The sequence below is a fragment of the Corticium candelabrum genome, chromosome 19 (genome assembly GCF_963422355.1).
Source record: "Corticium candelabrum chromosome 19, ooCorCand1.1, whole genome shotgun sequence".
NCBI classification, from domain to species: domain Eukaryota; kingdom Metazoa; phylum Porifera; class Homoscleromorpha; order Homosclerophorida; family Plakinidae; genus Corticium; species Corticium candelabrum.
Genome location: NC_085103.1, coordinates 1793425 through 1808966, shown reverse-complemented (window position 1 = coordinate 1808966; position 15542 = coordinate 1793425). Strand labels below are relative to the sequence as shown.

Below are 15542 nucleotides of genomic sequence, written 5' to 3'. Positions count from 1 at the left end.
CCTTTCCTTTTTTCTAATGACTCAAGGCTTGTGATAGTTCTTTGGCAGTTGGTGAGTAATTCTACATGCAATAGGTGGCAGTAATGGCAGAGCATCAAACATTTCATACCTATATGCTCTGATGTAACATTGAGGACCTTCAAGAATTGCTGTCTCCACTTCTTAGTCAACTCGTCGTTACCGTGTGTCAAACTTCTGTAATCATCTAATTCTGTCCCACTTTGTATGGTAATCTTGTACAACAGCTTTGGATGTTTTCTTCACAAGTCTCGGTTGTCTCCTGATTTCCATTTGGTTTGCTCTCGTGTTCGATTGTAGCGCTCTCTGCTGTGTTTGTCCTTGTCTTCTGCTAAAGGTATCAATGATGTCAGAGCTTTCTTGAAGCCACTCTGGTTGTTTTCTCTTTCAACTACCCAAATCTTCATTAGCTGCAGTCACAATGCAATCCTTAAGAGTGTACCACATGGTCTTACGTGTATCTTCATCCTTGTGTGGTCTATGCTGTTAGCGCAATGCTTAAACATTTTGTGGTACCAATGAATTCCTCTGATCTTAACGAGCAAGCTCATGTAGTGCAAATGGTGTACAGCTCTACACCACTTCTAAAGCTTGGAGTCACAATGTTCAATTGTGCTCTCACTATGTAGCCTTTGGTCTGTCCAACAATTGGCTCCTCGCATCACTCCTACATTTCTACAGTGACCTCTCTGCCTGGCATTTAATAAACAAACTTATGTGAAATTCTTTTTTGCAGGATGTCTCCAAAAGTCCTGTTGTATCTCCTTCTGAAACCAAGTGTTTATGATGGACATTTCATGCATTGACAGCGCAAAACTTCGTAAACTCAACTCTTGCTCACTTGCGCTCATTCTTAGCATATCTTCTTTGATCTTTCTGCCATATGTATACATCACTTTCTTGTTTCAGTACACCCACCCATGAGTTTAAATTACCCAAAATCACTAGTATATTTGCCTGTGGAATTGGTCAATAATATCTGCAGGTCTGAGTAGAATTTCTGTTTAATTAGTGCTGGGTTGAGCGTTGGCATTAAGGGCATAAGTACAGACAAGGGACACACAAGTCTTTCCTCTTCTATACCATCTTCTCTCTGATTTAACCACAATAATTAACCGTGTCATTGTTACTCTAGAGCTCAGCCTTTCACAAGTCTCCTGCGTTCTTTCAAGCTCCGCTGCTGCTTTGTCTAGAGCAATTTGAACTCCTTTATTTCTCACGTACCCTCATAATTTTGTCAGTACTTGGCAATGGACGTCCAGAATGTAAAAGGATGTATTCACCTGTTGTAGCAAACACTCCTGGTCCATATCTCTAACTCCCTCACAGCAGGGTCAAACTTCTTCGTATCAACTACCAAGATTATCACTCGCTTCAGCAAGTCTCCTCCTACACACTTGTTCATCTTCTGTAGACTCAACCAGTGTCTTCACATTCCATGTATCAACAGTCAAAACAGTTTCTCCTTCTGTATCTTTCTCCTCTTCTTTTTTGAATTTAGGTCATTGCCACTGTTTAATGTCATTCTCTTGTGCAAAAAAGAAGAACTAAATTTTTGTTTGCATGACCAAAATTGGTGATCTACTATAAAAGATCTGGAACTACTTTTCGCTATATACCAACAGAATGCAGCCTTCAAAGACTTAGCTACATATGCATAATTGCAAATGTGTTACCGGAGCTTACAATGGAGACGTACTTGGCATCTGATCTACGTACAAACACGATCGCACGCACACTCACACACACAAACACAGAAGTCAGTCTGGTGAGATGATTTGATGCAAGTGGCAGTAGCAATCGAGCTTCTAAGTTGTGTAGGAAAGGGTCACATTTTTTATGAAGAATCCTGGCTGCAGTATGGAATTGTTTGTTGCAGATGACGTTGGAAGGGGAGTAAGTCCAAGCCCTCCTTATTCACTTGCTCCGAGTAGTGTTTGCATAAGTACATGGTATCAGAATCACCAATGCAATATGGTGTCATGTTACCATTTTTCAATCTATTCCTACTTCAAAAACTCAGTATTTGCCAGATTCTATACAGAGCTCCTACCTACCAACTTTGTTGTTCATTGTAACATTGATGTCGATACCACTTCTTTCTTGTTACTGCAACATACTTAGACGGCTATTAACTTCACTTGTTTTGGAAGGTTGGAAAATAATTTTTAACATGCTCCAATATGTGTAACACAAATAGCTACATAACCAGGCACATATAGCTAGGCATGAGGCAACTTTAGTTGAAAAGAGGGAGGTAGCAGTTGAAAAGCATTCAATTTTGTGAGTCGATTGAAACTCTTAGATCTCTCCATGTGTTACCAGCAGGCTTCAAAATCAACAAAGAGAGCATTAGCCTATTTGATGGTATACATGTAGATAATCATAGACTTGGTTAGTGTTATCTAGTCTGTAAGTCTTCGTTGACTGTCGCGTGATTGACATTAGCAACACTTTTGAAAGTTGATATTAACAAGGTGCCTTGGTAAAATTTAATGGTTCGTTACGCCCTTTATAATGTATACATTGGCAGAGGCATTAAATTTGTAGACCCAAACCTTTAAGTATTTGTGATACGGACACCATGGTACAAACCCTATTTTAAGGTGGACATGCCTGTATCTCAAAGAAATGTTTCACTACCTTGTGTTTCTCAGATTTAAAGTTTGGAAATCAGTAAAAGAATTGGTCTTTCTAGAGGTTGAAAATGGTTGACATGGCAACTATCAGTATTTTTCTGCAGCATATCTATGCAAAGATTCCTTTCAATTTCCTTAACATTTAATTACCCCGGGCGTTGACGTCATTGGATAAAGTGTCCACTAGAGGTGTCTGGACATGGGATGTCTCAATAAGGGAGATTTGTGCGTAAATCTAGTCTGAGCACTTCCGCTGTTGCTCAGTTTTCAAAGCTGCAGAGAGCATGTAATGACTGCAGATCATGCGTACAGTGCATCTAGCTAGATCGCAGGACACAATCTAGTCAGAGCTGTTCGTGCCGCTTAAATTTGACTTGAACACAGTGGTAATTACCAATTGTAGGTTTGGGGAGCAGCGGAAGCATGCCCATCTATATACCCTTGCATATACGTGCGCGTACATGTAAGTTCTTTAGCATTCTGCTGTCTTGAATCCTGAATCTTGAAAGCCGTCCATTTCACGTAGCAATTCAAACGTTGTCTTTATGATAAGCAAAAAGGTCTAAAAGGGAAAAAGGGACTGTTTCTGTGCTATATTACGCATAAATGAAAGTGTCTTCTGCTGTCTATTTGTTGTTTGTTAGGACAGTAGTATCACTCTCATGCATATAGTGAGAGGATTGAATGGACAGTTGCGCCTATATCTTATAACATGATTTAAGGGATTGGTGGCATTTGAAGAGACGAGAAAACATCAGTAAAAAGCGAACTTTTGTCAGAATGCCTATAGCAAACATTCTACAGGATGTGACATCAAAGCTTGACGGCTATCATGCACTTAACCTGGACAATTTCACTTTATGAATTAGATATGTATGGAATATTATGAACGAGAGAATGATTTTCTGAGACGACAACATAAATTTTACTGCTGCCAAGTGGAGTAATATCCGTGGGTTACTCAGAATCAGTAAACTGAAATTCTTGTCTAATATCATCCATTGACCTGCACAGTGTGTGTTACATTTTTGTAACCCTTACGTTTAAAGAAGAGAGAAGAAAAACAGATACCTGGTCTCGGCATTATTGAAGACTTACGACAACTACTACTACTAGTAGCACCGCGCCGAGCTACTCAATACATCACATACAATCGCAACTTTTAAAGAAACATCTCTGAAGTTCGAAGATTGAGTGACAAGTTATTTTTCTTCCGTGTCGGGAAAGTTGGTCAGCTTATTAATAATCGTGAACTTTTTGATTCCTGTATCGATTAGAAACGTTACCCAGTATTTCTCTTTACCCAATGGAGATGTCAGTGTTGCCACTTTAGAATTTCCATTGTATAGCTCTGCAGTCCCTTGTCCTCTACTAAAATCTGCAGTATAGGCATTAACATAGTGTCTGTATATGCCAGACTGACTTCCTTCATTGACTAAAAATGAAAATTATGTATTATATTATGATACAATGTACATCATATAGCATCGCTTTTCCTACTTGTAATCGATTCAGGCCCAAATCGACTAGTGTCGTCGATATCCAAGGTGACGCTCGAATTTCCGGACTGGAACTCTCTCTCGAAGTAACTGATTTGACGGCCGTCAGGGAGTTTCAAATAGGCATCGAGATCACGAGGCTCCTCACCCCATGTGACCACAATCTTCCAGGTACCTGATCACATTCCAACGTGTCATGAATATAAATATGACTAAAACTTAGTTGAAATTTTTGACCTGATTTCATTACTTTAACGAGTATGATATCTGCGATGCCTCTTCCAATATCGCTAGTCACATTGACCTCTTTAGTATTAGAAATATATCCATTTGCTGATGCGTTCAGTATGAAAGTAAGGCCGGGAACATTACGGAAGGAGAAGAAACCGTTGGTATTTGTTGTCGTCAATCGACTTCCCAGAAAAACGCGCGCTGTCCTAATAGCCGAGCCATCCGAAGCATCTATTACGCGTCCCTCAACAGTATAAGTGTTGCTACATGTCCGACCATCCCCGAAGAATCCGGGTTTGCAAGAGCACTGATAACTGCCGATCGTATTTTTGCATGATCCTTTTACCTTGTCACAATCGTGGCCTTTAGAGCACTCGTTAATATCTGGAAAACATTTTATAATGACGTATGCGTATTACGCAGCAACTATTCCATTACTACTTATTATGTAGTAACGCAGTGACGGAAACGGGTTTTTCAAACAGCGTTGAACTTGAGGCAGTGTTGGATACAGCGGAACCCGAGGACCCCTAGCCTCACCTTTCTTGAACGGGCCGCTTTTCTAGACACATGCATAGGTCTACTGGTACCAAGATGTACTGGTACCAAGATAGCATGCATCGTGCATGTTCTACGGCGTTACGTATGCGGATAATTTCGTCTTCCAACCAACAGGGTCAGTGGACGGTTCGGCCATTTAATTTTCTACATTTCAATTTTCATGTTTTCATTTTTCAATTTTCAATTTTTAGTAATTTTTTTAATTTTTAATTTTTAATTTTTAATTTTTTACTTGCATTCTTATTTAAAATTTTTGTGTTTATTAAATTTTTAATTTTTAATTTTTTAATTTTTAATTTTTAATTTTTAATTTTTCATATTTTTGTAAAATGGTTTTCATCTTTTGATGTGTTGATGCTTGTGATCTTTAGATTTATCTTTTAAATTTGATTTTTAGGCACCTATGTGCTCAAAACTAGAAACTTGAACGCGCTGTTCGCTTTTCTATTTCTAACATGAATAGAAAATAGAAAATAGAAAATTGAAATGACCGAAGACGCTAGACAGAGCAGGGGTCTCAGCGGGGGTCCCAGCAGGGCTTCCATTCGCACGCGTGTCTCAGGAGATCACGTTTCCAACACACTAGCAGGTGTTTGTTTTTACTTTGCTTTCCGTCACGTGCCAAACCACGTTGGCAACTCTTGACAACTCTTGACAACTCTTATTATTATTAGTCAAAAACAATATGGGGAGATGCAAGTTGTGGTGACCTAACGTAGACGACGCTTACAAAACAACTGTAGTGGAGGCTGCGAAAGTCTACCCAAGAATGTCTTGCGGTGTGAGAAAGCAGTCTGTGGAGTGACTCTATTAATAGCGTTGTGACACGCATGCGTAACTATTGTATCTGGGTAGTATGTCTTGGTAGTGTGTTGAGTTCTAGTGTGTTGAGTAGAGTAAATACAAACCCTATAACACCACATGGCGACAGGAGTGGGACTCATACGACTCGAACCACCAGGTCCTTTCAACTTTCGGCAGCCAGACGACTGGCCGAGGTGGAAGAGAAGATTCACACAGTTTCGAATCGCTTCAGGCCTGGCAGACGCGGACGAAGTACGTCAAGTGTCCACGTTACTCTACTGCATGGGAGAGGACGCAGAGGGAGTCCTAACTTCCACCAACATCACGGAAGACAACAAAAAGAAGTACGATGAGGTGATTGCTAAATTCGAAGAATTTTTCCGCATACGTCGCAACGTGATCTACGAGAGAGCGCGCTTCAATCGACGAAATCAGTTAGAGGGAGAGTCTATTGAGCAGTATATCACCGCTTTGTACGAACTGGTCGAGACATGCGAATACGGAGGTTTGCAACAGGAAGTGCTGAGGGACAGAATTGTCGTCGGAATAAGAGACCAGGCGCTATCAGAACGTCTACAGTGTGATGCTGAGCTTACGTTGGAGAAGGTCAAACGATCTACAAGACAGAGAGAAGCCGTGAAAGAACAACATAAACATCTGCAAGGTGACGGCAGCAAGGACCATCCAATCGTCATAGAGCAAGTGCGAAACGGCGCTAAAAGCGGCACAGCAGGCGGTAAAAGCGGCACCACAGGTGGCAAATCGCAAGCAAGCAGACACCAGTTTGGCGGCGGACGGTCAAAGTCGGCAACCCCACCCGCGAGACACCAATGTAAGCGCTGCGGAAGATATCATGCTAAAGAAGCCTACTGTCCAGCAAGACAAGCCAGGTGTTCAAAGTGTAACCGAAAGGGTCACTTTGGAGCTCAATGTTTCTCGAAGACAATCGAAAATGTGGACAGTGAGAGTCGAGACGGGGCCTATGTATTTCCAGTGAACGTATCCACAAGGATCACATGGTCTTCCAAAATTTCAGTAGGAGGCAAAGAGCTAACATTCAAGTTAGATACGGGGGCGGAGGTGACAGTGATCACAGAAGAGGCACATAGAATGTTAGAAATGCCAAAGTTGCAGAAACCGTCCAAAGCCTTGTATGGACCAACATCTACAGCTCTTCGGACATTGGGACAATTCACAAGTACCCTATCAGTGAATAACAAGACATCAGAGGAGATTATCTTCGTTGTCCAGGGATTAAAAACCAATTTACTAGGGTTACCGGCTATCACATCGTTACAACTTGTCCACGGGATCCAAGCAACCAGTGTAGGAATCACCATACCAGAACGATTTCCCAAAGTTTTTCAGGGACTGGGTAATCTTGGTGATCCATACAAAATCAAGCTTAGAGAGGGAGCCAAGCCCTATGCGCTGTACACACCCCGGAATGTTCCAATTTCTCTCAGACAACAAGTCAAAGAAGAACTAGATCGAATGGAAAAGATTGGCGTCATCTCACAAGTGGAAGACCCTACAGAATGGTGTGCTGGTATGGTTGTAGTCAGGAAAAAGACAGGAGACGTCAGGATTTGCGTAGATATGAAACCCCTCAACGAGAATGTACTACGAGAGATTTATCCCATACCCAAAGTGGACGACACACTTGCTCAATTGGCGGGAGCCACAACGTTTAGCAAAATCGATGCTAATAGTGGGTTTTGGCAGATACCTCTAGAGGTGGAATCTAGGCTACTGACTACCTTTGTCACTCCTCACGGACGGTACTGCTTCAACAAGTTACCATTCGGCATCGCTAGTGCGCCCGAGCTTTTCCAACGGCGAATGAGCAAGATTCTTTCCGGACTACCTGGAGTATTATGCCACATGGACGATGTTCTCATATTCGGAACAAGTCAAACGGAACACGACGACCGACTGACTTCGGTCTTACAACGACTGCAAGCAGCAGGAGCAACTCTAAATAAGGCCAAATGTGAGTTTGGGGTACACACCGTCAAATTTCTTGGTCACATTATCGATGGTAAAAAGGTCTTAGAGCGGATCCAGCACGGCTGAAAGCTATCCAAGACCTAGAACAGCCCAAGAACGTATCAGAATTGCGCCGCTTCATGGGGATGGCAAACCAATTGGGAAAATTTTCACCGCATCTTTCAGAGATAAGTCAACCTTTGAGAGAGCTGTTGAGTACGAGATGCTCATGGTTATGGGAACATCCACAAGAGCAAGCATTCACAAGAATCAAAGATGAATTGACTCGTCCTACTGTCCTGGAGCTGTACAATCCGCAGAAGAAGGTGAAAGTATCCGCTGACGCGTCATCACACGGTCTAGGCGCGGTACTTCTTCAAGAAGCCGGAGATAAATGGAAGCCGATAGCATACGCATCACGGTCCATGACAGATACTGAGAAGCGCTACGCGCAAATTGAAAAGGAAGCTCTGTCATTAACATGGGCTTGCGATAAGTTTCAAGATTACGTACTTGGTCGCAAATTTCATATCGAGACCGACCACAAGCCGTTAGTTCCTTTGCTTAGCACTAAGCACTTGGACAGGTTACCGCCAAGAATTGTTCGTTTTAGACTTCGTTTGGCGAGATACGACTTCACAATTGAACATGTACCTGGGAAACTGCTTTATACAGCTGACACGTTGTCAAGAGCACCCCTACAAGAACAGATCACGGAGAATTCTCTACAGGACGATGTTGAGACCTTCATCAATGAGGTAGTTGCTAATTTACCAACTACAACGGACAGACTACAAACGTACCGAGAAGCACAAGCTAGAAATGCCACGTGTGCCCAAGTGATGCAGTACAGTCAGTCACAATGGCCCGACAAATGTCCTGAGGAAACTTCTCTAATCCCGTTTTGGAGAGTAAGATCGCTACTGACGGTACACAATGACCTACTACTATACAACAACCGTGTAGTGATTCCTGACGAACTCAGAAAAGATGTCCTGACCAAAATTCATGAGGGTCATCAGGGCATAGTTCGTTGCAGACAGAGAGCACACACCTCAGTCTGGTGGCCGGGGATAACACAACAGATATATCAATTGGTGCAACAATGCCCCACATGTGCAAAAGAGAATCAACAAGGAACTGAACCACTCATGACTTCTCAGTTACCAGATTTTCCTTGGCAAGTTGTGGGGACGGACTTGATGGAGTTAAATGGAGCTCATTATCTTGTTGTCATTGACTACTTCTCAAGATATCCAGAACTTATCAAGTTGACATCCACCACAGCCTTAGCAGTAATTCAAGCCTTGAAATCTGTTTTTGCCCGTCACGGCATCCCTGATATTCTCAGGAGTGACAACGGACCTCAGTATATCGCTCGGGAAACCAAAGAGTTCGCTAAGGCTTATGGATTTGTCATGATAACCAGCAGCCCTAGGTACCCGCAGAGCAACGGACTCGTGGAGCGGATGGTCAAATCCATCAAACAGCTACTGACAAAGACGGAGGACCCACATCTCGGGCTACTGGCTTACAGATCCACGCCACTGCCTTGGTTCACTCTCAGTCCTTCAGAATTGCTCATGGGAAGACGGTTGAGAACAACGATGCCACAGTCGACAGCACAACTCACCCCACACTGGGATTATCTGAGGAATTTTCGTGAAGCAGATAAATTTTTCAAAAGTAAACAGAAGAAGAACTTTGACTCCAGACATCGAGCTAAAGACCTGCCCCAATTACAAAAGGACACGGAAGTCTGGATAACGTCAGGTAAAGAGCCAGCTCAAGGGACAATCGTCGGTCCAGGCCACACTCCACGATCTTATGTCATCAAAACAGACAAAGGGGAGGTGAGGAGAAATAGAGGACATTTGAAAGCCATCCCAAAGTTTGGCACTTCACCTGAAATCGAAAGTCCCCAGAATACGGAAACTGGTCAAACAACACCAACCAGGCCACAAACGAGAAGCCAGACTGGTTGTCAAATAAAGAGGCGGATGAAACTCGACCTGTAAGGGGAGATGTGGAGTGACTCTATTAATAGCGTTGTGACACGCATGCGTAACTATTGTATCTGGGTAGTATGTCTTGGTAGTGTGTTGAGTTCTAGTGTGTTGAGTAGAGTAAATACAAACCCTATAACACCACACAGTCGACCCGTCCAATTACTACCTTACTACCGAGCGGTGGTTCGGACTCTTCTAGAGCTGCAATGCGATTTGTTTTGACGTTTATTGTTAGCCACTCATGGGGTTAGCTAACTCTTCTCACAAACAACCAGACTAGAGGCTTCGAAGCAAATCGTTTAGCACTAGGTGGGGTGTGAGAACATACGGCCACGCCTTTCTCGCAAACAGCTACCTCCGCACACTAGCTACTATAGTGTATCGATAAAGAAACTCTCTGAACATCAAAAGCTATAGGCTTTCCAAATGTACAAAAGCAATTTGCTAACCGTAGACATCATCACCCTTGCTAGATCTCACTTAGCCTCGTCCCCAGACTCACGTGAGTCTGGCAGTGTCCGGTTCCCGTATGACATTTTCAGCCTCCCGTGAGTCTGGACTCACCGCACCTACTTTCACACACTTACTTCACTAAGTGTCACCCCACGTCATAGTCTTGGCACCCCACGTGACTAAAAAGTAACTACGTCACAAACTCAATTAGCTTATATCTATCTAATGTGTGACCCAGCAGATTCTGTATCACGCCCAAGCTTCCGAACAGCGCATGGTGACTCTCCACGGTGAGTGATGCACCACGTTCACGCTATCCAAATCTCAAGACGACTTCAGCATGTGGAAGGTGAGTGTATTCCTAGCTAAGTTATTGTCCTACTCGCGTAGACTGGCGAGCCTGCCAAGTCTAGTTACAGCGATCCGGACTCCACGTGTATTCACTCGTTGTTTGTGCGTGTAGTTCACTCGTTGTTTCGTCGCACATCCGCTATCTGCACGGCCCTTGCTAGTGCAGACTCTAATGGCCAGTAGGGCGCGCAATGGCAACAAGAGACACATTGACGTGGAATTGCAGTCCGCTCTCCGTGTTTTCAATTATGATGACTTTCGGGAGAGTAAACTTGAAGTCTCCAGGGCCATTCTAGGGGGAAAAGACATCTTTGTCCGCACAAACAACGAGTGAATACACGTGGAGTCCGGATCGCTGTAACTAGACTTGGCAGGCTCGCCAGTCTACGCGAGTAGGACAATAACTTAGCTAGGAATACACTCACCTTCCACATGCTGAAGTCGTCTTGAGATTTGGATAGCGTGAACGTGGTGCATCACTCACCGTGGAGAGTCACCATGCGCTGTTCGGAAGCTTGGGCGTGATACAGAATCTGCTGGGTCACACATTAGATAGATATAAGCTAATTGAGTTTGTGACGTAGTTACTTTTTAGTCACGTGGGGTGCCAAGACTATGACGTGGGGTGACACTTAGTGAAGTAAGTGTGTGAAAGTAGGTGCGGTGAGTCCAGACTCACGGGAGGCTGAAAATGTCATACGGGAACCGGACACTGCCAGACTCACGTGAGTCTGGGGACGAGGCTAATCTCACTCATGATCATTGAGGGAATTCCCCGGGAAGGCACGCCCTCAACTTGCACAACCAGTTAGTATTGCAGTCGCTATTTTTTAGGTTCTCTATTGAAGCGGTACTCCAATGGCTATTTTTCATCATGCAACTATTACAAAGTAATTGTCAAATGATAGAAATAGTGCCAAGCGTCATGAAATGGAGTATAATAGCCGTTTGCTGTTGCTGAGTAGAGATCATTGTAGGTTCCGTGGTTTAATGTAAAATATTGACTTCTGGCCAAGTGGATGGCGTTGTCCGCAATCGGATCATTGCCATATTCTGTTGGCCTTCTCAAAATTTCTCCCTCTCCTTCGAATAACTGCACTGCGTAGTCTACACTTGGAATTGTTCCTGCTGGAAGTCTAACAGCCTGGTGATTTTGAACTCTGTGATTAGGAGTTCCTTTCCCTCTAGGCAAAGTTACACAAAGTGTGTTGCTAATTGACAGTATGCAGACTTTATCCTAACCTGGAATAGGATGGTAGTTCCACGCTAGAACAAATAGTTCTATTCCAGCCTGGCACACTCTCATAGCTAGCCACGAGATACAAAACTTGACAATGTCATCGTTCAAGTCTAGTTGGTCGGTTTCCACCAGATCATTAAGGCATTCCTTAACAGGATAATTAACCCTTTGGTTGACTTCCACCCATATTCTTTCTGCTGGATGATTCTAGGTAATTAAAGAATTAAATATATTACAATCACATCCTAATCATTGTGTGTCATTCATGTTGGTGTCTATACCTCCCTTGACATTGACTGAACATGGGGAGCTCTTCTTTGATTTCGCCTTAAATTTGCTAAGCGTTCTTGCACGTATAGAGACAAAATGAACTCTTTCCCATGGTCAACTCGTATTTGATCCCACAGACCAAATTGTATCAAGATAGGTCGGAATAAGTGGCTGTAAATCAAAATGTTGTTTTGATAGGCATTGTGATGATGCCAAGAATGAATCCACTATAGCCATCAATGGCGAGGACATGTGTAACTCCATACATCACAAACTTTTCATTCTGGTCTATGTGCATTTTGTGACCACAGTATTGAGCGTAATAGGGTATGGGATTTACTCGTCGATGCGCAAGAGCTTGCCTCCTTCTGTGATATCCAGGAGCAACTTGTCCAAGAGCCCATCCAACTCTCTTTTCCCATACACAAAAGCCTCTAGTTTGCAAGTAGCCCTTCATCATCTTCCTCCCGTATGCTGGCCCAACCTTATTTCAGCAACGTTGTAATCACATGTATATAGATATTTAGAGTATGTACATATTTACAATTTACCTCTCTAACACCGGCTTCAACGATTTGCCTCAACTCACGATTCGACACACCCGAGTTAGAGTGGATGTCGTGTTCAAAGCAAAATCTTCTCACCGATCTCTCAGAAAGTCCTCTAACTCCAGGATGTCTTCGCCTCAATCTATAGCTTATTTCTGAATGCGAAATGCCTTCTTCTACCATTTGTCTGATGTCTGCCTCGTCCATTACAGCGACTGCAATACTAACTGGTTGTGCAAGTTGAGGGCGTGCCTTCCCGGGGAATTCCCTCAATGATCATGAGTGAGATCTAGCAAGGGTGATGATGTCTACGGTTAGCAAATTGCTTTTGTACATTTGGAAAGCCTATAGCTTTTGATGTTCAGAGAGTTTCTTTATCGATACACTATAGTAGCTAGTGTGCGGAGGTAGCTGTTTGCGAGAAAGGCGTGGCCGTATGTTCTCACACCCCACCTAGTGCTAAACGATTTGCTTCGAAGCCTCTAGTCTGGTTGTTTGTGAGAAGAGTTAGCTAACCCCATGAGTGGCTAACAATAAACGTCAAAACAAATCGCATTGCAGCTCTAGAAGAGTCCGAACCACCGCTCGGTAGTAATTGGACGGGTCGACTGCTTTCTCACACCGCAAGACATTCTTGGGTAGACTTTCGCAGCCTCCACTACAGTTGTTTTGTAAGCGTCGTCTACGTTAGGTCACCACAACTTGCATCTCCCCATATTGTTTTTGACTAATAATAATAAGAGTTGTCAAGAGTTGTCAAGAGTTGCCAACGTGGTTTGGCACGTGACGGAAAGCAAAGTAAAAACAAACACCTGCTAGTGTGTTGGAAACGTGATCTCCTGAGACACGCGTGCGAATGGAAGCCCTGCTGGGACCCCCGCTGAGACCCCTGCTGTGTCTAGCGTCTTCGGTCATTTCAATTTTCTATTTTCTATTTTCTATTCATGTTAGAAATAGAAAAGCGAACAGCGCGTTCAAGTTTCTAGTTTTGAGCACATAGGTGCCTAAAAATCAAATTTTAAAAGATAAATCTAAAGATCACAAGCATCAACACATCAAAAGATGAAAACCATTTTACAAAAATATGAAAAATTAAAAATTAAAAATTAAAAATTAAAAAATTAAAAATAAAAATTTAATAAACACAAAAATTTTAAATAAGAATGCAAGTAAAAAATTAAAAATTAAAAATTAAAAATTAAAAAAATTACTAAAAATTGAAAATTGAAAAATGAAAACATGAAAATTGAAATGTAGAAAATTAAATGGCCGAACCGTCCACTGACCCAACAGCCACTTGTGCCTAGGTTGTCGCTGGACCCCCAAATTTGGAGATGCCTGTTACTAGGGTTTAACTTTTATGAGAACAGTGTAGCATCTAAGAATCAACACCTACGAATATTAGAGAGGTCATGTATACATCGCCAGAGTGTAGCGTGTCATATGAGCTAGGTCAGGCTATAGCCCATCATTTGTAGGCGTGGTGGCACCCTTTGGCTGGCAGAGCACTCCAGTTGTAGGGTGGGCCATCTCTTGTGTGCATAAACAAGCCTTAAATACATTAATTTAATTGCAAAAATTCCTAATTCATTTAATCACTTGAACTAATCCGTGTCTGGAAGTGCCGTTTTCAAAAGTTGGCTAGTCACCTGGCCCACCCTGCTTGGTCGGTCCTGCACCTTGACACAGGAAGTCGTTAATCTGATCTTTAATAAAATATGAAATACTCTAGTTTGTACCTTTTCGCAAGGTTTACTTTAGTGATGTCAAAATGCTGACATGGCATCACTCAAACCCAGAGGAGCGTTGCTGGACGCTTCCACCAGAAGCAGACGGCTCTTTCATTTCCCATCGGACGTTGATCTTCAACTCATTGGTTTGTCATGCACAATTTATGGCGCAAACCAACAGTAACAGCATTTAGAAAGCTTTTTATCCTGAAACCGAAATACAAATTTGCAATAGGGTGTTGAACGCTGGTTTAGAGCATGGCGTCTTGGCGAGTGGCAAAGCCGTTTTTGCCTGGTTGAGGTACAAACGGACAGGGATAGACATTTAGACAGGGATACAGGCAAAGATGCAGACAGACAGACAGACTATCTTTGGCTTATCCATCAAATGGAGAGATTATCTCCCAAACCTCTGAGGTTGGTGGATTTGCTGCATCAAAAAGGGAAAACCGACTATTTTTAATATGGAACAATAAAATGGATGCCGTTGGCAATATTATCAAGTGCACTCCACTAGCCTTTGAGCCTTTTGGCTTTAGGGGTGGCGAGCTCAGAAGTTTCTTCTGGAGTTGTCTGAGTTATTTGTGGATGAAATGAGCAGAAACGACTGACTTCAAAGCTTTCTGAAGACAGTGCTCCTCAGATGCTCTTCAGCGTTGCAATGCTAAAGTATTTGCAAGCAAACCCAGTAGACTCTCTAGTTGTGGAAATGTAGAGTTTGAGTCGTATCCTGAGCAGCTGTTAGCTATATCCTTTTGTGTTTTGTTTGCTGCCTTGGTGTTCGCTGGACTACTACGGCGGACAGCCAGCTAAACATACAGACATACAAACAGACAGACAAATATGCATGCATACATACATACATACATACATACATACATACATACATACATACATACATACATAGTACATACGTACATACATGCAGCCAGACAGCCAGACATGAAGACAGACAGACGGACGGACGGACGGACGGACGGACGGACGGACGGACGGACGAATAGAGAGAGAGACTGACAAAGGGGCAAGTGGAAGTCATGCAGGCAAGCAGGCAAGTAGACAGGCAAACAGACAGTCAGGCAGTCAGGCAGAAACACACACAGCTGAGCAGACACCCCTGCCCAATGCGTTCTATGAGCCGCCTTGGTGTGTTTAGTTGTCACACGGAACACGTACCTGCCCTCACCCACGCTCACCCTA

At 43.0% G+C, this 15542-nt stretch overlaps 2 protein-coding genes across 2 annotated transcripts; one reads left to right on the top strand and one right to left on the bottom strand.

Annotated features, from left to right (window-relative positions):
- Positions 1–3671: 3671 nt before the first annotated feature.
- LOC134194917 (uncharacterized) lies at positions 3672–4794 on the bottom strand. Its single transcript, XM_062663900.1, has 3 exons — positions 4394–4794; positions 4158–4331; positions 3672–4092 (listed from the first exon to the last, which is right to left on the bottom strand). The coding sequence occupies exons 1-3, from the start codon at positions 4401–4403 to the stop codon at positions 3860–3862; spliced, it is 417 nt and encodes a 138-aa protein (XP_062519884.1). The 5' UTR covers positions 4404–4794; the 3' UTR covers positions 3672–3859.
- A 1075-nt stretch (positions 4795–5869) lies between these two features.
- On the top strand, positions 5870–7828 carry LOC134194530 (uncharacterized protein K02A2.6-like). The gene has a single exon (XM_062663474.1). The coding sequence runs from the start codon at positions 5870–5872 to the stop codon at positions 7826–7828; it is 1959 nt and encodes a 652-aa protein (XP_062519458.1).
- The last annotated feature ends 7714 nt before the right edge of the window (positions 7829–15542 follow it).